We start from the raw sequence: 23,367 nt of genomic DNA, 5'->3' as shown, positions 1-23,367 counted from the left end.
ATTTTATTGAAATAAATCATTCAAACTGTTGATTTCTGTGAAATGTACATTCTCAGTTTTGACACCAATCTCTATTCAGAGCCCATCACCGTGACAAACGTGGAAATCACCGAGGAGTTTCAGCATACATAATCATCATCCTATTCGACAACCTATGGCGATATCCCAACCATCTCGGATCCAACTCGAGCTGCACTGATTAAGAGGCAAGAAGTGCAGTATAAAACAACATCTTGGTAGAAAGATTTTGGCATTTTACTATTTTACAAACATGTTTATGTTATCAATCCTAAAAGAACAGAGATGACAACACAGGCTACAGCTATGAGATGTTTACATTCCTGGGTGTTTAGAGATGTGATTGCTTTACTACAACTTTGGTGGAAATGGAGAACAGCTCTTACTGATTTTCCTGAATATGCGGAAGTGGAGCACCGACTTAACTCATAATTAAGGCTGCCACAAGCATGCTGTAAATAAAAGTGGGTACGGATGTGACAATCAAGATTTAAATTAAACTTTAAGGCATCTGGTTGAAGAAAAGGATGACCGTTTTGTGAATATGGCTTTGGGTTAGTGTCTGAGGTTGACAGCCCTGTCGCTTGGGTTATTCAGAGGAAGACGGGCGACATTGCAGCAAACTAAGAAGGCAATTGTCTAAATAAGAGGAGTGTTGGAAACCAAATGATATCCATACTTCTTTCTGATACAAACTTCATATTTTCCTTCTGTCAAAACAGGGCTGATATTAACAAGCACACGACTGGTCCCTTTAAATGCCTCATGCAGGGCGATAAGCTCATGCAGCCAGACGCTGAGCTGCCAGCTCCTCTGCGTCATCCCTGTTCTCGTTGATTTCTGCCAGTGTGCGAACAAAACGGGTCCACTCGTCATTTCGTGGCACTGCAATTTGCTGTGGGGGCAGGAACACGACACAGGCGTGACTTTTAAACACAAACAGGTAATGCTCTGTAGATTTTTACAAACAAAGAACAGACCTAAAATGCAGAAGTGAAACCTTAAGGTGCTCTTCAAAAAATCTCATTAAGGTAAATGCTTTGAAATTAATCCCTTATGACTAAATGACATATTGCAGGTGAGAGGCTGAATCATATCTGCAACACCCAAATGGTTGGTTATTTATTTATTTTAAAAGCACAGACAGAAATTGAAAGGCTGACTCATGTTTGCTCACCTCCCCAACATCATAGACAAGGACTTGTCCATCAGAGTCTCCCACAGCGATTTCCTTGCCAGAATGAGCCCATCTGACCCTGTTCAGGGCTGGGTTACCCTCCACTGTGACGCTGGCTGTGGGGACCTGAAACAATAAGAGCAATCATTGGAGTGGGAATGTGCACTGCACTGCAAGCCATACCATGGAAAAGCATAGGATTTTATATGGTTAAAAAAAGTGAAAATCAAGATCTTAGGTTTGTAATAACAGACGGCTGCAGTAAAATGCGCTAGTATTAAAAAATACCTCTGTGTCATTGTTGAGGTTCCACAGGTCGAGATGACCAACTCCGTCCACACAAGCAAACAGAGCAGGGTGAGTTGGGGACCACATGACATCATACACGTAATCAGAGTTATCTTCGAATGAGTACAGCGGCTTATTGTTCTGGGGGGGCAAAAAAGAAAGAAATCCATGATTTTAATCACTTCATTCAATAATCTGCCCAGTTTTTTCTGCATAAATATCCATCTACACTCTGATGCAACTCAGTGACGTGTTAAACTGTTAAACCGTACTGATTTATAGCAGAGAATATTTATGTTACTTAATCAACCCTCACTTATGTAAATGAGGTGGACAATGAATCAATAAATGCTCATGAATATAATGCAATGCCATTCATCATCACTACAAACCGCAGCCTCAAAGACTAAACATTAAAGGTTTATGTCCCAAAAGAAATGTATAGTCATATTTATACAGAACTGCTGAAAAAATTTTCCTTACTACTTAGAAATGCTGTAAATGACAACTAATGATTAATGGAATCAATCAAAAGTAATTTATGATTTGTAATAGAATATCTATGTGGGTCCATTTCCAGCAATGATCACTCATGTTTTTCTAATGGCACATTGTGTTTCCTAATGCAGCTTTATCATGTTAAAAGGCTAATTGATCATTAGAAAAAGCCCTTTCCAATTATGTTAACACAGCTGAAAACTGTTGTGCTGATTAAAGAAGTAATAAATTTGGCTATTTGAGTATCTGGAACATCAGCCTTTGTGGGTTCATTGTAATCTTTAAATAACACAAAAAAAAAAAAGAAAAAAAAATGTAAAATCTGAAATTCAGGGTAAAATTGTTCCAAAAAAACCAAAACAAAACAAAAAAAAAACAAAAACATTATTTCATGTGGAGATTTGTAGTCAACAGATTTCAATCATGTGTACTCCTCCATTCAAAGAATGCAAACCTCCTCTAACCAGAATAAAAACAAGAAAAATGAGGGCCCGGTCTATGCCAGACCAAGAAGAGACACAGAGTCTCTAGTTTGAAAAACAGAATCCTCACAAGCCTCGCGGGCATCCGCAAAACACCAGATTCTACCTCAACAATGAGCTGATGACACCATGATGGTGGGCTTCTCTAGGCAGAGATAGTGAACACAGGGGAAGGATTAAGATGGGTGAAAGAACACGAGTGGCAAAAAGTGCAGAAGACCTCAAATTTAAGGAGTCAAAGAGGGAAAATTGAAAAATGTCGAACAAACAAAAAGATAATCATCTCTTAATTAGGATGAAGGAAATCTGAAAGTTTGCCTCTCTGGGATGCTCTTTTTAATCATGATGGGTATAAAAATAGAAGCAGTCAGCTGATATCCAGTCTATAATGGAACTGTATCTCAACTTGCTTGAACTGTCTTCGGAACAGCACGATGGTTTGTAAGAAGTGCCCACTGTGTGGGAGGTGAAATGTGAAGGTGAAATGTCTCCAGATTACTTCAACAAACTGGCTGCTAAATGAGCCAAAAAAAGACATCTGCAAGGCTAAAACTGCTGCAAATGGATGAATTATGACTAAAGCAAAGACTGGAGGATGCAATTATTTCTAACTACGCAAGTGTCATGACTAAATTTCCTATTTTACTTGCTACTCATTTACTCATTGGAGTCTGAACTTGACAAATAGGAATTTTTATGGGTAATGCCAAATATTTTAGTGGTAGTACATATAAGGAAAAGGTGTAAAACACCAAAAGGTGTAGTTAACACACTGCATTGTTATATATGTTATTTTGTTATTTTCTGTATTAGTGATTAATGAGTGTAGCTGTATTTTAAACTGGGACAACATGTTTCAAAATATGTCAGAACAAAAATTTATAGCATTTGTTTGCATGGCTGAAAATGGGCGTCTGGGGGGTGACTACGATTGGTCATCATATAGTAAAGCCATCATATAGTTTTGTGTTTAGTTTTTGTCTTTGTTCTTTTTTTTTTTGTCATTTTAAAAACACATGTTTTAAGATTCAGTAAATTGAATCCTCCTTATAAAAAATATAGTTGTTTTTTTTTTTTTGTTTTTTTTAAATCACAGTTCTGGTGACTTTCCTTTTGGTGGAAAGCCAAAACCTCTTTAGTGGGCGTCAAAATGTATTGTATAAAGGAAAAACTCAGTAAACTAAATAATGCATTTTCATACTTGACCCTAATTTCTAAAACTAGTTTTAGCAACCCGGATTGCTGGCTAATCCACAAATCATCAAAATCCCTACACGGTGGGCCCACAGGAGGGTGGGCCAATGTTGCTGAGTCCTGGCCACCAGGCACTCTCCCTTGAGCCTCCCCTTCCCTGGGCGCTCTTCCACAGTGGGGCCCCGGTAACCCTCTCCCAGGCAGGGTAACATGGTCTCTTGTTCCTTTCTTCTTGAAAGGGGTTTTCTGAATCACTCTTCATCTGGGCCCTAACCCAGACTGAGGTTGCCCTAGGAGACCCCACCGGGGCAAAGTGCCTCAACAACATAGCTCCTGGGATCACTAAGGCCCACAAACCCTTCCACCACAATAAGGTGGTGATTCATGGCGGGTCCAGATGAAAGGAGGGAGAGATTCAGAGTAGAGCCACTTTTCCACCCAGTTGAGGCGGTTCAGGCATCTGACTAGGATGGGCACCTCCTAGGTGAGGTGTTTCAGGCATGCTCTACTGGATGGAGGTCCCGGGGAAGACCCAGAACATGCTGAAGAGATTACATCTGACAGCTGGCTTGGGAACACCTTGGTGTACCCCAAAAGACCTAGAGGAGGTAGCCATATATGTGTCTACTTATGGCCAAACAAAGACAATGGAGCACAGGCAGGTAAGACTTTCAGGCAGCGACACTTTGACAACAATTCTTATGAATTTTGATTACATGCCATTGTCTTTAATTGTCTCATTTCTTTTTTTAATTCTCTTGAGTTCAGTTAAAGAATTTCTTATACTATACAATGCTCTTCAAACAAAACAGTGAGATGTACACTGAAGATGTCAAAAGTGCACATTTTCCACTGGCAGCACTAATGTATTATATCAAAATGTTTGAAAGAATTCTTATATATATATAAAACCAGTAAAGTGACACCTCTCATTTACCACAACAACCGAAGACTGAAATAGTGACAGCCACTATTATCAAGACATTTTTAAAATAAGCATCAGAGCTAAACAGTCTGAGCTTACCGTTGCTGCAGAAACCCATTTGTGGTAAATTAGAGGTGAAAAAAAAATTACTTCTTTTGGCTAAACAGAGTCTGGTATTGACTGTTGTATCAGGACATCTGTCTACAAATTCAATCAATACCCCTTTAACAGAAGTGCATTACTTGAAAGTCAACCTTGAAAGAATCATTAGTCCCATCTAATGGTTGAAAGTGAACTGGATTATACTGAAGCCCACAGTGGTAGAGAAAGGGAGGAAACTTTTTCCTAAACAGAGAAGGGCCAAATAAATGAATCATGGCCTTTAAAATGCATCCTAGATCTCAGTCATACCTTGGTGCTCCACAGCTTGACAGTCCAGTCGAAAGAGGAAGTAACAAACAGGTGGGAGAAGTCCAGCGGCCCAGCAGCTGTGTGGCAGTGGATCCCTGTGATGGGGCCGTGGTGTCCCTCAAACATCTCACTAATGCCTGCTTTGCTGTGGAGCACACAGATAAAATATGCTTAAATTGACCATAAAAAATTCAATTTCACTTTTGGATGTAATGCCTAAATATACATTTGTGCGCACTGTAGAAACTCCAGAAACAAACAACAAAAATCCAAGAAGGGTTTCACGGTCAGCACTGCTCTTTGTAACCATTTATGCATTACATTAAGCATGTAAAGAAAGCGACAGGCACAGATGGACCTCTGCTGGACGTATTCAGAGTAATCATTTACTTGTATCATGTAATTACCAGCAGGGTGGCAAAAGTGCCTGCATCCCTTCAACCACATGTTGCAGCGCTGTTACCCAACTGAGGCTCTGATAATTAATGTAGAGAGGTAAATACTCAGCATGAGTGATGCTTATGCATTATTAACTGCGATGAGAGTATCATACCATTGTAAATGAGGCGGAAAATTATTCCCTCGATTACAGAGGTGATTCTGCTGTGCAAAACCTCGCAGCTATCACCTCTCTGTGGTCTCCATGCATACTACAGGACATTTCGTCTCCAGCTCTGATTTAAGCCACATTTCTCAGCCGTGGAGCATCCTGGATGAAGAGCCCCAGTCTCTTAAATAAGAACATTGTGGGATGAAGTGCAGTTTTAATTCTCCCTAGGATGACCGACTGTAAACAAACTCTCTCACCCAGAGAAACATACTGAGGAAAGAAAAAAAAAATAAGAGAACGGGGGGAAAAAATGATTTGTTTCCCCTGCATGTGTGCCCTGTTTATGTTGAACGACCTTTACAAACACAACTGACAGGCGGAAAAGAAAAACAGGATGACTGGGCAGGAGTGAAACCTCAAACAGCAGGAGATCAAGTGTTGGATTTGCGTTGCACTGGGAAGTGAGTGGGCTATATTTATTTGACACACGGTTCTATGTGGGCCTTACAAGTCGCCTCAGTTTCCTGCTGGTGTTCAGGAGGGGACACGGGGGACTGCGGTCGCTTATGAACGCACCTTCCATGACGACACGCCATGTAGACTGAGCCGTCCTCGCTGCCCACTACGAAATTGTTGACATCTCCGAGAGGGAAAGACATGGAGGTGACAGCTACAGCTTTGGACTGCTTGAACACCAGCTCCATGCTGTCCTGTGGAGGGAAGGAAACATGGAACAACATCTATAACAAGCTCCCCGCCCAGGCTTTAAGTTAACACACACACTGCCAAGCAAAACCTATAAAAATCACCAGACAGTTTATTAATGTATAATCTAAATTTGACTAGCACTTTATTTAAAAAAAAAAAAAAAAAAAAAAATCAGTTTCACAATGAAGGCTTGGCAGCAGGGATGAAATGACACAGCTAGCAAGAATCGTTTCCTTCAAAGTGAAAAATGAGCTGCAGAAAAAATAAGGGTACAGTCGAGGGAAATACCAAACTGGAATGTGAAAAGGAAGGAGTCCAGCCAAAATGTCTGACATTTAGCACGAATGCAAATGACAGGGAGCATGTGGGCAATGTGAAAGGGAAAAGAGAAGATGACAACAGAAAATAAACCCTCTTCTCTAAAATCTGATGTATTATCAGCATAAAATCTTATTTTTATGGTTAATACTTCTTCACAGCACAGCGCCCATTCAATTGCTCCAATCTAGCCCTGTGTTATACATTACCTGAGGCTGAGAGAGCATGTCCAGACTCCAGGAGCACATCTTGCCATCGGTGGAGATGCTAATCAGGTTGTGGGCATTCTGGGTGCCAACCACATTCACACAATACACCGGATGCTGCAAAGACAATGACGATTAAACTTTAACTTTTGGCTAAATGTAAATGAAGCATATACTCACTGTGCCAGAGGTTTACTGTACCGTATGTGCTGCTGCTGACAGGGGAGTTCTCTGCACAGGGGTCCTCTTGTTGCTCCTGTTGTCCCACAGCACAATCTGCCCTGAGTACGTGCCCCCGACCACAACGTTAGGATGGAACTTGGCAAACGCCGCCGACATAACAGCAGACTGTCATAATGAAGGAAAAGTATAAGAAGGTTGGGCAAAGGGAAAAAAATGTCAAATTTATAGTGAGACAGTTGCAGTCCACCATCATACCATATTTAATGTAAGAAATTCATGTCCTAGAGGCAGGCAGTTTATAAAGATACTGTGAAAGTCTGCAGTAAAATAAATAAATGTAATGCCCCCCCCCCCCCCCCCCCCCAAATCAAAGAAAATCTTTAAAATTAGGTAATTTCTGAGATTGCCTTACATAGGGTTATAGATGGATTTATTATTCTCTCACCTGCCCAAATGTCATGGCACAAAACCAGAAAGATACACAGCCAATCTCCAGTTAGAATCACCAGTTAACCCAGCAAACATGTCTTTCAGCTGTAGGATGAAGCTGGAGTACCTGCATGGAAACCACGCAGCCACAGGGAAAGCAGGCGGGCTCCACACGGGGCCCAGCCGGCCGGTCGATTTGAAATCGGGACCTGTGAGGCAGTGGTGCTAACCACTGCAATACTGTGCAGCCCCTGTTACTATTGTTGTTATTATTATTATTATTATTATTATTATTATTAGTCCAGTCTTATACTGGCTCACTCTCTTTAATAAGTCTAAACAGTTAGCCACTTTACCCTAGACCAACTCAGATGTTTCCAAGATAGCACGCAGCACTACATGACAAATGTTGTTACTGCAACAAACAGTGACACCATTGACCAAGGGGACCAAATGACCCCAAAAGAGGAAAACATAGCTTATTATTTGTGGTCAGGCAACAGCACTGTGGAGCAAGTGATGAGAAGGGTTTTCATAGAGTAGCAGCCTGATGGAAACATACAGCAGTGGGGACATCATGTCAGTCATTTCCATTGTTTCAAGAAAAATATCCCAAAACTGGCAGAGTAAAAACAAAAACATTAACAGGCCACAGCAAGCACACTCAGATTTTATAATACTGGGTGATTTTTGTATTGCTGCTAAATTATACCTGTAACATTTGAATTCTTCCAAAATTAAATATTTTCTGATCTGTTTTAAGTGGTTGCTCCCTTATACTTTAGACTAAAAAAAGCTTAAATTATTTTAAGCTATTTTTTGCTGAAATGGAAACACAAATCCAAGTCAAAGTAACTCAGATATTTTCCACTGATGTTAAAAACCACAGGTCAAATCTACAGTATGTATGGTTAAATGGCTGTAAAATACTGCAAAGATTTGCATCAGCAGCACTTGAAATCTTCAAAGTTGCAATAATATGATAATATGAACATGGAAAACAGACTTCAATCTGTTTCTTCTTCTTCTGCTTCAACTCAAAAGCTAAAGAAAAGTTCTTGCGTGTTCCCTTTTTTTTCCCCAAAGCACAACCAAACACATCTTGCATAACTCGAGCCTCAGTTCTCAACAGAGTAAATAAACAGACCTCGAGGCTGGCTGATAAGATCAGTATATATTTTTGGATTTTGGTTTAGGTGGACTGCACGCACTCATCACCACACCTAAAACAGTTTTTGTTTTTCCCAGAAGGCCATGTTGGCAAAACGGTGATGCATAGATGAGCTGACTTGGAGGCAAAAAGAAAACTGCGTTAACACTTCTGTTCAGTTTTATTCATCTGAGCAACACGCCTGCATTTACATCCGCTCTGGAGGCAAAAACATGTGGTTCTACTCAACTTGTCTTGGTGAAGGAGCCTCAGGGCAAGCATTGTAATAAGGCTGGGCAGAGCGGAGGAGCTCAACTGGTCTCCCAGCTAGCTTGTCTGAACACAGGGCCCTTGTTTAGATGCACATGATAACCAGCCCTGCCCCACACACTTAATCCTGCCGCGGTGCTCAGATTCCACCCGACTTCTGCACCACAGGTCTTCTCAGGCGCCTCATGAACATGTGTTTGTGCATAGATGTGGTGGAGGTGGATGCCAGCACTGTGAACTCACAATGTGGATGAGGGTAGGAGGGGTGTGGGAGCAGAGGAGGAGGCAGGAGAGTGAGCGGGACAGGACGGCTGGCTGTGTTCCATGTTTGTCATGGAATAAGCTATCCATAAGGGTGGTGGTATGTTAGCAAAAGGGAGGAAAGTTAATGTTTCTTCTATTACCTGACAGTGGAAGACATACTCTGGTGTAGTTTTCTTGTACTTCATGTTCCACACCAAAGCCACGCCGTCTGGCTCATGAGGAGCATCCTCATTGTTGTTGTATGAAGCAACTAGGAGTTCAGGATACTGGAGACAGAAAAAAAAAATATATATCAGACTGAATGAATGTTGGAGGGAGGCAGGCAGACATGCCCCCCAGGCTTGGCTCCAAGTGGAAAAGCCTCGCCTGCCCCGAGTAGTGCTGTTGAATGCATTCAAGAATGACTAACCCTTTCCTCCAAGATTTATGGCTCATTTAAGTCACCCTACCCCCCGAAGAACTTTGGTAAATGATGTTTTTATTCCTTTGCATAATTTTAACTAAACGCTACAGTTCTGCAAGGACTCAAAAAAACACAGAAGCAGACTCAGCAGCTCAGTGAGGATCTCATAAAATGTAAACCCATCCCAGTGCATTTCAAAAACACAGACTACAGAAATACTATCCAGATGTTGACAAACGATTAACCTCTGCTGCTTTTAATACTTAAATTCAAGTATGGTGGATACATAATTTTACATCACAAGGGTGTGGTTACTGCTTTGAGCAAGAAAATACAGTGAACAAAGAGTCGGTGTTCAATCACTGTCACAAGTCATTGCACAATTATGCATTAAATGACCTTAGACACCAGAGGAAACAAATCATTATGGCCTCCAACTAAGTGACAATTTGTATGGGACAAAACTTACTTTTCCTGAGGGAGTTGAGGCTGAAAGAAAACGCTGTCAAACTCAAGCTATGTAATCATAAAGCATTATGGCTGTGCAAATCTAAACTGTTTAAACAGGCAATTACAAAACAATTATGCTCTTAGTAGAATTCCGACTCAAAAACACGGATTAGGATTAGCATAAGATTTATGATTGGCTCTGAAGAAATGTGTTAATATGTTGGTTTTTGAGCCAGACTTAAAATAATTGTCAGCTAATGCTGACCATACTGTATATGACAATCTTTGAGAGTTTTTTTTTATTGTTTTTTGAAACACCCCAATACGCTGTCTGCAGCACATGCAGCAGAGTATGCAGATGAGCAGATGTTGGAGCATCATCAAGCAACAGTGAATTGCAAACTTGTTTGTAGAAGTTAATAAATAATGATCACATCATTTTACACTTTCAATACAAGTGTCAGCATACTGTATCTATATATGGGTAATCAAAGAATAACCACCCAAAAATCCACAATCAGTCAAGCTCTAGCTGATTTCATCATGAAAAAGTTGTTAAGAAAAATGACCTGAGGTGACCAGTCCAGACAGGTGACAACACGATGTTTGGACCAGCGTTCATCCACAAACTGTCTGTTGAGCGAGAGCTTTGCTCCGGCTTGAATTTCACTGCGGAAAAAAACAAAACACCAAAACAATCAATAAAAAGCATTTCTTCAAAAACCAATTATGAGTTTTAAAAACACTAGCTGCCTAATAATTACCCCTCCTTCTCTTCGAGGTCACGACCACTGTAGTCAAAGAAGAGGTCCACGTGCTCGGATAGAGCCCGCTCAATAATGCGAGTGCCGTGGTCGAAGAAATCTGCAAACTCCTCAGAGTGCAGGATCTGGAGTTTTTCCTCCTCTGTCAGCTCGCGGGGGGGTGCTTAACGGAGAAATACAAACACAATAAAATGTTGTGAAGATCCCTGCTGCTAGTGGCCGTTATTATGTGCAATCTGATCCTCTCAATTATATATATATATATATATAATCTATAAGACTTACATATTCTTAGTGTTAAATTCCTAGAAGAACTAAACTGCCTCAATTTCAGTAGAGAATCTCAAGTATCATCACTTCTGCAGTACCTTCCTCCTCCTCCTTCTGGTCCTCTTTCACGGCTTGAGTCTCAACTACTGGTTGAGCTGGAGCACTCTCTTCCTCTTCTTCTTCTTCTGTTGGTGAAAAAGTTAACTGTATGAAAACATTACAAAATAACTCTCAATCAAACCAACCTGTGTAAGAAATAACACACGAGAATATTTGTGATATTTGTTTTCTCTTAATTTCAAAAAATTAACAGGGATAAAAAACTAATTCAAATAAACAACTTCAACAAAATGAATAATTATGCTTCCACACAGACATTTCATACCTTTTGGTCACTACATTTTCCACATTCATTATTTCCCTCTTTCAAGAAAAGCTCCACCCAGTGATTACAGGCACAGCAATAGACTGATTTTGTATCTCTGCCTTGCATTTGTTTGGTTTGTCAGCACAATGTCTCCTTTCAAAAAGAACTTGCCTCTGTAAAGCAGGGAAGTTTGTCGTTTGTATTAAAGGGACACAGCGCAGCGGGTGTCTTGTTGTCATAGGGACCCCTGTCTTTCCCAACTGTTAATGAGACCTTAGCCATTCAACAGACTCTAGCTGTCAGTGTAGCTGTTTCCTGTGTGTCCTAGTAGCAGGTTGCCCCCTTCTAGGCCACGGGGCAGAGGGTGTGGAGCAGCTGCCCAGGCCCGTCCCATTGGACTAGCCAGATGACGGCATGGTGCAAAAGCAGATGGTGATGCTGGGATTGTCTTGTGCTCTTCAAAGGTGGCATGGGGATGGCACAGAGGTTTTCCGCATGGCTGCCCCGAGACAAGCTTCTCCCTGAACGGCAAGCCTGTGCAATTACCATCCTAGCAGGAGGTCCTGCAACTCCTATTCAACCTCAGAGAATGTACGACAAAATACAGGCCACACCAGCTGGCAAACTGCACACCAGCCCTACCTCAAAGAAGATGAACACATCTTTTCCAAACACATCTCCTAGAGATGGTATATAGACTATGCTTAAAAAAATATTAGCAAAAGGACAAAACAGATTCATGAGGAAAGTGGAAATACTCGCCTGGTTCCTACATGCGTTTATCTTTGTATGAACCTTACAGTTAATCTAAGATGACAGCACCACACGCCAGAATTTCCTTCCTACTGAGATAATCTAAATGATAATGTCATCTGTCACTTTGTCCATAAAGTGATTTATCCCTTTCTCAGATGGGGGTTTGGGGACGAAGGTTACTGGGTGCACTGATGAGTTTACAGAACTGGGTTGATGACACAAGCCATTTCAATGTGCGGCCATACTCTGCAACCAACAGGAGAAGGTTAAAATCTTTCCTTTCAAGGGCCTCAATCAGGCTTAAAGGAAAACAGTAATCACTGTCTTTCAGCTAGTCCCAGCCGTGCTCGTCAGCCCTTTCCCTGGTGAGGCAGCCAGAGCAATCAACCTGCCAGGCATTAGGAGCGGATAGACAATCTGAAAATAAAGGGTATAATGCACCTGCCAGCCAAAATGGCCATTTGGAGAAAAGCTAGTGATCCTGGTGACCCCACTGGGGATGTGTGTGGGGGGAGAGGGGGAGTAGCAAGGGTGGGTGAGTTGCATTTAACAGAATTCACCCGGATCAGCAATGTCCCACACACCGACACCTCCTCTCAAAGCAGCAAAGCAGGCCCAATTATGGCTTTTGTACCACTTAAGAAATAAAAGCTTTTTTTTGTATGTAGTGGTGGTGGGGGAGTAATCACAAGTCTTCCTCAATAGACAATATATATTAATGCAAACATGGCGTGTGGCCAGTGATGAACAACTATAAAACTAAATGACCTTGCAGGTGGCACCCACTTTCTATACACACAGACAGACCAAGGCTCTGACTTCAGCATGTGCAACATGAAGACCAATAATGAAACTACAGAAAACAAATTTCCACTAATACACACACATACATGTGAATTATCATTTCTTGCATCCTGAAATAGACCACTTCTAGCACCAGTGTACAAAAAGCATTAAAAATAAAAGGTGTGCAGTTGCTTGTAGGAGTGTAGCAAATAAAAAGCATCAGCAAACCCAATTGCATGAATAACAAAAAAAAAAACTGAAAAAAATGCAGAGGTGCTGAAATCATAAGCAGAGAGAGAGAAAAAAAAAAGAGAATATGCTCAATTTTTTTTATTCTGAATGATTAGCTACTGTATGAGCAAAGGATACAACAGATATTTAAGGGTACTAATCATCAAGTGCATAAAAGCTGACCACAATTACAAGTGGCACTTCAAACAAGAAGGCCATTAAGGGCTTTTGTGATTAAAAGTTTTGACCTGCCTCTGAATTCAGTGTGATTAAAACAATCACATTCAATTAAATATTAGATTTACTAAACTGCTCTACATACTTATATTCCTGACGAGCGTTTTTGAAATGCTGTGCTAGATGAACCAGTCTAGCCCTCCTCCTCCACCCCACACATACTCCCAAACCTCCAACCTTCAACAATATCTTATGCCATAATTACAGCCTCTTGTTGAGGAGTGCATACTGATGCTGCATATTACCTACTAGTGCAATCTGGGAATCCTGCAGTGGTGGCATATTCACCAATCTCTAATGGCTTAAACTAACAAATTTTCTGAAGCTACCTACAGATGAAAAAATTTGTCTCCAGTGCACCAAGCTTTGGGTGCTGAATGTGAGGCAGACTGCTTTAAAAAAATAATATGATTATAGTTTTTTAGATAGAAAAAGGGAAAAAAAATGCTGTAATTTCTGTGCCCTTTCCACTTCTTCTCTGTGCACTTTGAATGTTTTCTTTTTTTGTGTTTTTTTTAGGTGTTTGGCAGTTGATTTGTTTCAAGCACCTTGAAGAGCTTGTCACTGTTCTTCAGTGAATTTAGTATGTCAGTGCTTTCTCATGTAATCTCAGACTGACCCCATAATGCTGAAATCAGCTCTCTCTGGGTGCCTGATCAGTTGCGGGGCTCGTTGTCATTGATGATAAGAGTAGTGCTACTGTGTGTTTGGGGTTGCTGTAATGCAGAAACATGCATCTGGGAGCCAACCAGATGTTTTCCTGAAGGTACTGTGTAATTATTAAGAATTTCAACAGCTAATATGCCTTAAAATGTTTGCACTGTATCCTGTTTAATTGTCAAAAACAGGGATTAATTATTATTGTCTTCTTTGGTTGTTCCCTTTGGGGTCACCACCATGGACCACCTGCTTCCACATCACACCCTACCCTATCTTTTGCATCGTTTTCTGTCGCACCAACCCTCTGAATGTCCTCTTTCACTACATTCATGAATCTTCTCTGTGGTCTTCCTCTTTTCCTCCTCCTTGGCAGCTCCAGCTTCAGCATCCTTTGTCCAGTATATCCACTATGCTTCCTCTGCACGTCACCAAACTGCTCAACCTGAGCTGTCCCTCTGACCTTCTCATTTCTAATCCTGTTGCTCCTGGCCACTCCCAACAAAAATCTTAGCATCAGGATTAATTACAAGAGGAATTTAAATATAAAAATGGAAGTGACCCTTATACAAGCACATGTATCTGAGAACACACAGGTGAGTTTTGTGATACACCAAGATAAAGAGTTGATGGCTTCTCCTCGACTGTTCAGAGGATATTCTTTGTGTCAATGGGGCAGGTGTGATTTTAAAATCTTAAATCTTTCACTCCTTTTTCAGAGATGTCTCGTTGACACTGTGGGAACCTTCAGTTTGGAGCAGCCAGGGCATGGCAGCTGCTCCCCTCTAATGCCACCGCCTGCTGACCTTGAGAGTGCTGTGGCGTTGCCTCCTTTTGACAACATGATAAATCGCTCAATCAGAAACCAGGCCTGACGCCACCCCACACATCAAAAATGCACCAAGGGGAGCAAGCTGGGAAGGAGCTGCCGTCTCATCGAGTGCCAGAAGTGATGGTGTGAAAATGCACAATGTCACTGAGTGTGTTTTGTTATGTGCCTGTTCGGTGAAGGGAGAAGACAGGGAAGCGAGGGAGTTGATGAAATGATTACATAGTGGCAGAGAGGGGAAGGTGGCCCCGTGTTGAACAGCTGGCAGAAACCATCGTTGTTTAACAGAGTTTTACAATGCCCAGTAGAGTCCGGCGTAAAGAGCGATGAGGAACACTGGGATGCTCTTCATCCTTCACTGGTTCTGCTTGTAGTTTTCCACAAAATCACACAATTTTATTTTACTCGAGCTGCATGCCACCTCAGAATTGTCCACACATCAACTGATTAGACCACACAACCAACACTCAGCACACTGTTTAAAATCCTAACCAGGCTTTTAGGGATGCTTAAAAACATGTGTTAGCTGATGCAAATAATACGAGAAATCATCTTAAATAAAAAAAATAAAAAAACAGGACAGTGTTTGAGTGGAGGTACAAGACAACTATCCTAATCAGGATTTCAGTCGAGCATATTACTCACCATCAGTGATTAGAAAAATCAACCAAGAACAAGAAGCATGACCAAAAATATTGCATATTTGATTGAACATGTGTCCACCATGTGGATTTCAGTAAAAACCCAAATATTCTTCATCTTACCACATGAAAGCTTCGGTGCAGCAATTACATACATATTGACACGCATCAGAGGGAATAAGCAGTCCTATGCACGGCATTTCATATCTTCCCTTCCAATCTCATTTCTCCTTCCTGTCACAGACTTTCTCATCCTGCTCATTAATTATACCAAAGCAGCATTGGCTGGAAGGTTCAGAGGAGCAGAGCTTGTCAGAATCTAATCCCTGCCCTGACTTCTTATATTTCCTGGGCCTCATTTTTCCCTTTTCTTTCATCTCAGTAAAATCAGATCTCTTGCACTTGTTGTTCACGTCCCCTCTCAGAGAGACCCTGTTAAGAAGGTTTCTCTAAAAACTGATACACCCCTATGGAAGCACACAATTATGTACATGCGCTGTGACTGTGTTTTTCAAGGTTAACCTACAACATTTCATGAGTCACCTTCTTTCGCATGAGTAATGGTCTGGGTTTCCTTCGTGTAGGACACAGTTTCACGTGGTGGGAAGTCCACTTGCGTGACTTTGGCCATCCCCAGTTTTGGAGTTACACGCCTAAAAGGAAAGAACAACTCAAAACTTTGCACAACATCACGCTGAAGCAACAACAAAGACAAAAACATACAAAACAGCGCTACATCTGTAATCACTCTCACCTCCTTGCAAGTGGGATCTTGTGCTGATTAAAGTAAGTAAATTAGTCTTTTATGGGATGGCAAAGACTTCAGATTAGTTTCAAAACTATGTAAATAATTAAAAGGTTTTGTCTCACCATTCTTGCATGCATCACTACACAGTTTTCCTGATCTGTCTTAATTGAATAATGACTTCGAAGGACAAAGTAATCATGCCATAGATTGAGAGAAGGGAAAATGACCAGGAAAGAAGAGAAGAGAGTGTCCAGTACCCCAGCTCAGAATCAGAGTGAAGTTGAAGAGTGGACGGGTCAGAGTCCCAATGCAGATTCCTGGTTAGTGTCACAGCAACAAGGCAGCATTAGTGAGAGAGAAACAGGCAAGCACAAATGAGGAGAGGAAATAAAGTTAGCATTATGGCACACAACATGCTGACTGGATCCTCTAGGTCACAGTTCAATTCATTTTGCATATCCGAGCACCCTACAAGTGAGTTTTCTTTATTATAAATTAAGCTTGAATCTGCTTATATAAACCCAAAGATAGACCAATGTGTCTGCTTAAAATGCATGGGCACACAGACCTTCTGAGTGGGATGGCACAAGGTGTAATGTTCAGGCCGAACTGTGTCGCAGCAAAGCACTGAGTGCTGTGCCAACAGAGGGGGGAAAGAGAGAGAGAGAGAACCCTCAGGGAGAAAACATGACCTCCATGTGTGTAGGAAATGGCCATGCTTGTGAGGGAAATGAGTCAACACGTAGGGGGAACAGCTCACTAGGTCTGATGGGACACTGGGGGAGCTTGAGTTTCAGCTCTGGGAAGGGGCTCTAATTAGGGGTTAAGAAGTCCCCCAGGCGTCACAGCAGCCTGCTGCTTTATTGTTAATTTAGGATTGTTCTAATTCAATGGCACACAAATGAAATAAACATGCACTCAGTTGGCATAAATTCGTCATCATTCATTGTAATGATGTAGGACTTTCTAAAATGTTTTAACTCAGTTGCTCTTAATGCAGTCATGCTTTACAGGTATTCATAACCTTTGTTTATATAGTCTGAAAGTAATGCCAAGCATAAGAAAGCAGAACGCACAAGCTTCTTTAGGTTGTTTTCAAAATGCTTCACAACTAATTTGCTGTAAAACATTTTTGCAAATGAAGCTGTAACAAAGACACTGGAAACATATTGCAGGCATAAACATAAAAGTTAAAAAAGTGCAAAAATAACTTTTTTGAGAAGACAAAGTAGATCAGCAAAGCAACGAGGATTTGACCAGTATCCCTCGGGTAGAAATATTCTTGATTTTTTTCCCCCCAAAACAGGGATGTTCGCATTGTTTGCACTCTTGTCAAGTACTATACATCTGAAGAGGAGTCTGAGAGTGTGTGTGTACCTGGGTCCCACAGCTCCATCAGAGTCCTGGCTCCCTGTATCACTCGGTGTGCCCGCAGATTTGGCAGTTGGAGACATGGGAGGAGGGACTACACAGAGAGACAGACAAATAATCATCTGTTATGATGTAAAGACGCTGTTTACAGAAGTACACTGCAATATAAATGCCTCTGTGCAAAGCAAGCAAAACGCACAAATCTAAACAAACTTAAAACTCTTGCAAGCTCAAGAGATGTAGTAAAAGGGGAATTAAATACAATTATACTATGTCTTCATCAATTAAATAATAAGTAAAACACACAAAAAAAACCTTGGAAACTACCAAATATAAAAATCCAACCATGATGTTTGTTAATATCTTGTTTAGGTCCATCTTAGGCAACCTCAGATTTTTATATGGAGCTCTTCTGCCACCTACTGTTAGCAACATGACAGTGCTCTAAAATATGAGTGGACCAAGAAATAAATGCAAACTGTATACTAGGAGCATTTTATAAATGTTTAACTATTATCAGTGCTTCCACCTATTATTATCTACAGTGAGACTTTGGGTCTGTGCTCCAGCATATTTGATAGGAAATAACTGTAATGTCCATCACATTAAATTGCCAACATTCAGTATTATTGTGAGGTCTTTTGCATCCACCAGTATTGAGAAGAATAACAAATATTTCTTCCTTTTAACAGGTTCATCAAATTTTAGAAGAAGTACATAATTGTAAACCGTATGTGTACTTTTCCTAACAAAAATGAAATTTTTATAAGCAATAAAAACTATGCTGCATCTTTTTCCTGAGGTTATGAATATGAACATCTAGACATCTGAGTCAAAACACAGGCAAAAATGTAGCCTTCCTAATACAGTGACTGAAATGTATTTGTATGGAAACGAAATGAGCTACTCAATTCATTTTGTATGACATATTGTTATACATGCATGTATTTTCATAATGTATACAGTTCAAAAGTAGGTATCTCAACAGAGCTGTATGCAAAATAAAACATACCAACAGTAACATCTGTGGTTATGCCCACGCTCTGTAGAAGAGCCTCAGCTTCACGCCTTTTCTTCTCTAGGTCAGAGTCATCCTGAGGAAGTACGACCTCTTTCAGTTCCGCCTAGAATCAACAATACATCAATAATATCAATATTACATTGACTGGATCTCCGACAACACATTCAACCATCCATTTTCTTCTGTTTATCCGGTTAACGGTCACAGGGGGCTGGCGAAAGGCGGGGTACACTCTGGACAAGCTGCCAGTCTATCACAGGGCTACACAACACATTAATCTTCTTTTACGATTCACAGCTATGAGGAAGTCCACCCAAAGCCCATTCTCAAATAAATGACTAAATTTCAAAATAACTACTTAATTAGCATTAGCTTAACTCTGTACAAGAACCTTATTACTGCCAAAGGAAATGGCAAGTGCAGCAATGGAGCTGATCACCCTAAATACCAACAAGGATACATAACAATAAGTTGGGGTGATTGTGTGAAGAGGTGATCCACTAATTGGAAGATCATTGGATCATTGATCTCTGAGCTCCTTCAGCCTGCATGTCAAAGTGCCTTTAGGCAAGATATTAGCCCTAAACTTCTCTTGATGCATCCATCAGTGTGTGATTGAAAAGGAGCTGCATGAACAGAATAAAGAATGGGTAAATGGGGTCTGAATGGGTAAATGTAGTGTAGACAAACTTTAGTCAATAATACTAGGAAAGTCCTTTATGCTGTCAATTGCCAGCAGAAGATACCAGAAATATGGATGCTATTTACTACCTCTGAACAAAAGGCAAATTAGATTTTGTACATGTCCATCATTTCAGTGAAAGGTACTGTTTGTTTGTGCCAACCATTTTAACATTTCCAGACCAAACTGCAAGGTGAAAAGGTTTGGCCTTGCTTCTCCCCATGTGCACACAAAGCCACTGTATTTTAACATGTCAAGATAAGATTATCAAGGCTTATCTTCTTCTTAGCCAGAAGTGTAGCACTGAGCATGCATTAGTAGCTGTGGGCAGTGGGCCTTACAGTGTATTTACCATTATCTAAAAACAGCCACAGATACATTAACAGCATGTCTCTTGCAGAGTAAAGCTGCAGGCATCATACAGTCTTTTTTTTTTTTTTACATTCATGCAATCTGTGTTTTACAGATAGTTTTTGCTCCATGACCTAAGCCTTTAATGCAATGCATCAGGCAATAATTGTTACAGTAAGTACTCTGGTTAAACTACAGAACTTTGGGAAAAGTGCTCCCTAAAGGACAAACTCGGGGAACAAATGAACATTCTTTTCTCATTCATTAATTTGTAGTCTTCATATCACACAGAAATACAAATATTGTGTACAAAAAAAAAAAAAAAAAAATCAGTGTACCATCAAACTAATTTGGACAAGAAAAAAAAAAAAAAAGATTACATCAAAGATTGGAAAGGAAATTCCAGAAAGAGACAATGAAAAAGGGCATAAAGAATATTAAGAATATTGCACTGGTGGACACGTGGGTGCTTGTTTAAAAGATGTGGAGGAAGTATTCAGACTAAAATTGTCATTTGGAAAATAAGCATCTAAGGAAAAGTTGTACATTGTCAGAAAAGTATTTAACTGTTTAAACTGGGAAATACTAATCTACAGGCATTTAAATTACAGAGCGGTGTAAAAGTATATTTATTTAAATACAACCCACATTATATACATGTAAAATTATACACAAAAAGCGATGTAACAAAGTTAAGAATGTCTGGAGGGGGAGACTGGCAAAAGCCACGGTAAAGCCATCTACCAAAACACAGCAACTCTGCTAGCAGAAAACATACACTGTACACTAACCACCTCATATTGTTTTGTTTAAGCCCAAGTTGAGCTTTTTTATGCAATCTACTTATTGGCAATCAGCTGACAAAAATCAATCTATGAAAAACATTTTACTTTTCTCTCTTTCTTTTGTCATCCAAAACAACTGATGTAGAATATATTATCTATATCAAAACAGAAACCCTTAATAGCTGTAGAATTATGTTAGGATTAGAAAAAAAGTTATCACTGAAAGAACAGGGTTGCTATGTTAAAGAAGACATCATGCAAAATCCACTTTTTAAGCCCTTAACTACATTTTGTTGTGTACTTTGTGTGTGTAGGAGTGCAGGAAATTTAAATGCATTCCGTCCCAGTGCTGCGTAGATACCTTTATATTCATTTTGGGTCATATTTTTCAGTCTGTTCAGTTTTCTCTGTTCCCTGTTGCGTTTTCTTTCCTCTTATGTCACAGTATTTGCTGTGGAACTGCTAAACAAGGACATGGACTTCCGGCTTACCGATTTCGTGAATCCGCCATTTTTTTTCTTGCAGTGATTTTGTAGTCCAAGTTCAGTTATGCCGAAGTTGCAAGTAGACAAGTCAAAATATTCGGTTGTTGGGTGTATTAACCCACACGATTCCTTACATTGCCCCCCAGCATCAGAGCCTCTTCGACGTGCTTGTTTCTCTGCCGGTAGACAATCGTATCGCTGCTATAAAACTACAAAAATGGCCGAACGAGGTGGAGTAGAACGCTCTGCGACCGTGTGTGAATTTTTAAATGTGAATGTCTCATTCACATTTAAAGAGACCGCACCAAAACGAGCTGCTCTAAGACGCATGTCAAAAGAGGGGTAAAAGAGAGGTCTGTGGAGCTACAATAAAGAGGAATTCAGACCAAAGCATTGCAGTTCTACTTTATATAGACCACAAGTGTATGATTTACATGTGAAAAGGAAGCATTTAAAAGCATGATATGTCCCCTTTAATCTAAATATAGTACCTTTCTCAGAAGAACCTTATGTCTTTGCCAAGGGTCTCAGGATGTGTTATGTGCATTATCTATTTTCTTACACTCTAAACTTCATATGCAAGGATACATCCAAGTTAGACAAGGTATGTGAACCAATGTGAATACATGTAAATTAACAACATTGTTAGCACACCTTTTTGCGCTCCTCCTCCTTCCTTCTTTTCTCCTCTCTGATTTGTGCCAAGCGTTGCTTCTTCCTTTCAAGCTCTGCTTTCAGCTCACTTTTGTCAGACATGATGCCAAAGCTGTACAAAAAAAAAAAAAAAGAAAGAAAAAGAAAAAAACAGCTGCCAGTTAGGCTTACTCTAACATATACAATATTTTTTTTTCAGCTAAAACTACAGCCAGACCTTAAAGTATTTGGACAGTGGCACAATCTTTGTAGTTTCAACATGTGATTTAAGTGCAGGCTTTCACCTTTACTTCAAGACATATGACAAAAATTTTGCATTAACTATTTAGAAAGGACACAATCCTGCTGCTTGTTTGTGTCTCTTTGTGCAGATTGAGCCAAATGCTATAGAATAGATAAGACGAATGACCCAAAGCATTCTGCAAAAGCAAACCAAGAATTTCTCAAGGCTAAGAAATCAGATATTCTTCAATAGCCAAGCCAGTCACCTGATCTCAGCCCAATAGAGCATGCTTTTCAAAAAACTCTTCAGACAAAATTGAAGGCAGAGAGACTCACAAACAAGCAGCAAGTGAAGGTGGCAGCAGCAAATACCTATCAGAGTATCTCAAGAGAAGAAACACAGCATTTGGAGATGTCGAGATTTCATACGCTCACTGGCTGCAAAGGATTAAAAACAATGCTTTCATATCCTTTTCTTCAGTCTCTGAAAATGGGGGGGGGGCTCTATATGAAAAAGGGCTGTAACTCCAAAACAGTTAATGCAATACTTTTGTTAAACCTCTAAAGTTGAAAGTCTGAACTTCAAATACATCTTGATCTTCTGATTTAAAACCCTATGTGATGGTTTACAAAGGAAGAACTACAAAAACTGTGGCACTGTCCAAATACTTATGGTCCTGATTGTAGTTCAAGTGTTGACCGAAGTAAGCATCGTGGGCGTCCCAGTGTTCCCGTTCTGTTTACAGCATCTCCTCACAGCTTCAGGACCACCTCACAGCAACTCAGACAGCTTGTATCTACCCACCTTTTCACAGATTGTACAATTAAACAGATCAGTTTTTCACCCTCCCCCGTGGGTGGAACACTGAGTTACATGTTTTAGCCATATATTACTTCTTCGCTCTATCACGTAAAGCCTGGCTGACCAGTCATTGTCATCAGCTAGCTAACAGAGAGCCCCACCCTAGAGTCGGTACAACCTCCCACATCCAGTAACCTCAACCCGGTGTTATGTTATCCATGTAAGTTAGTTGTTTCAGGTTGATATTAGATTAACATACATAAACTGAAAAGCAATATGATGCTTTCTTTGTTAGTTACTGCAGTTTAAAGGAAAACTCGCTAACACTGAGGCGGCCTCGGCTGTTGCTAACAGTAGCCTTCCGTGTTATAACCACAGAGCTGGCTTAGCCACACTTTACACTTAATAAGCACTCACTACTCTGCCCAATTACTTATATATTTTTCTTACGACCTTTAAGGTCAAAAAAGTGTCACCTACAGTTCAACCCAATCACGGCGGCTAGAGATGCAGCATTTTGCGCGAAGCTAGTTAGAGCTACAGCAGTTAACCGGACTCCGGTCTGCTGACCACACGGTAAATAAAGACAGTTCGCTTACGAATACAGACGTGGTTTTACAGGTGTGTGATGCCACAGCTATCATAATATTGACATGTAGAAAACAAACCTTACAGAAAGTTTTGGACCTGACACGAAATTGCTTTAATCAACACAGCCAAAACAATCGGACTCCCGACCAAACTACAGGTGCTCGGTGGAGCCAAAAAGAGCCGCCCCGCCTTG

The 23,367-nt window shown here is 40.5% G+C and overlaps 1 protein-coding gene across 4 annotated transcripts; it reads right to left on the bottom strand.

Moving 5' to 3' along the window:
* Window positions 1-28: 28 nt before the first annotated feature.
* dync1i2a (dynein, cytoplasmic 1, intermediate chain 2a) lies at window positions 29-23,367 on the bottom strand. 4 transcript variants are annotated; one of them, XM_030757668.1, is made up of 17 exons: window positions 23,257-23,367; window positions 21,560-21,671; window positions 18,594-18,705; window positions 17,588-17,675; window positions 16,468-16,527; window positions 16,006-16,115; window positions 11,057-11,143; window positions 10,689-10,851; window positions 10,494-10,593; window positions 9,212-9,337; window positions 6,977-7,123; window positions 6,779-6,892; window positions 6,120-6,253; window positions 4,994-5,138; window positions 1,484-1,624; window positions 1,196-1,321; window positions 29-913 (listed from the first exon to the last, which is right to left on the bottom strand). In XM_030757668.1, the coding sequence occupies exons 2-17, from the start codon at window positions 21,659-21,661 to the stop codon at window positions 800-802; spliced, it is 1,869 nt and encodes a 622-aa protein (XP_030613528.1). In that variant the 5' UTR covers window positions 21,662-21,671; window positions 23,257-23,367; the 3' UTR covers window positions 29-799. The 4 variants fall into 4 exon arrangements, with proteins under 4 accessions (XP_030613528.1, XP_030613529.1, XP_030613530.1 ...); XM_030757669.1 differs by having other exon boundaries at window positions 23,252-23,345; XM_030757670.1 differs by lacking the exon at window positions 23,257-23,367 and adding an exon at window positions 23,064-23,139.

Source organism: Archocentrus centrarchus, chromosome 21 (genome assembly GCF_007364275.1).
Source record: "Archocentrus centrarchus isolate MPI-CPG fArcCen1 chromosome 21, fArcCen1, whole genome shotgun sequence".
Classification (NCBI taxonomy): Eukaryota; Metazoa; Chordata; class Actinopteri; order Cichliformes; family Cichlidae; genus Archocentrus; species Archocentrus centrarchus.
This window is presented reverse-complemented; position numbering and strand designations above follow the sequence as displayed.

Coding starts and splice junctions, on each gene's coding strand:
- dync1i2a (XM_030757668.1), bottom strand. CDS start 21,661: ATGTCTGACAAAAGTGAGCTGAAAGCAGAGCTTGAAAGGAAGAAGCAA. Junction 18,706..21,559: donor AGGAGGAGGAGCGCAAAAAG/GTGTGCTAACAA, acceptor TGTTGATTCTAG/GCGGAACTGAAAGAGGTCGT. Junction 9,338..10,493: donor GTCTGGACTGGTCACCTCAG/GTCATTTTTCTT, acceptor TTCTGTCTCCAG/TATCCTGAACTCCTAGTTGC.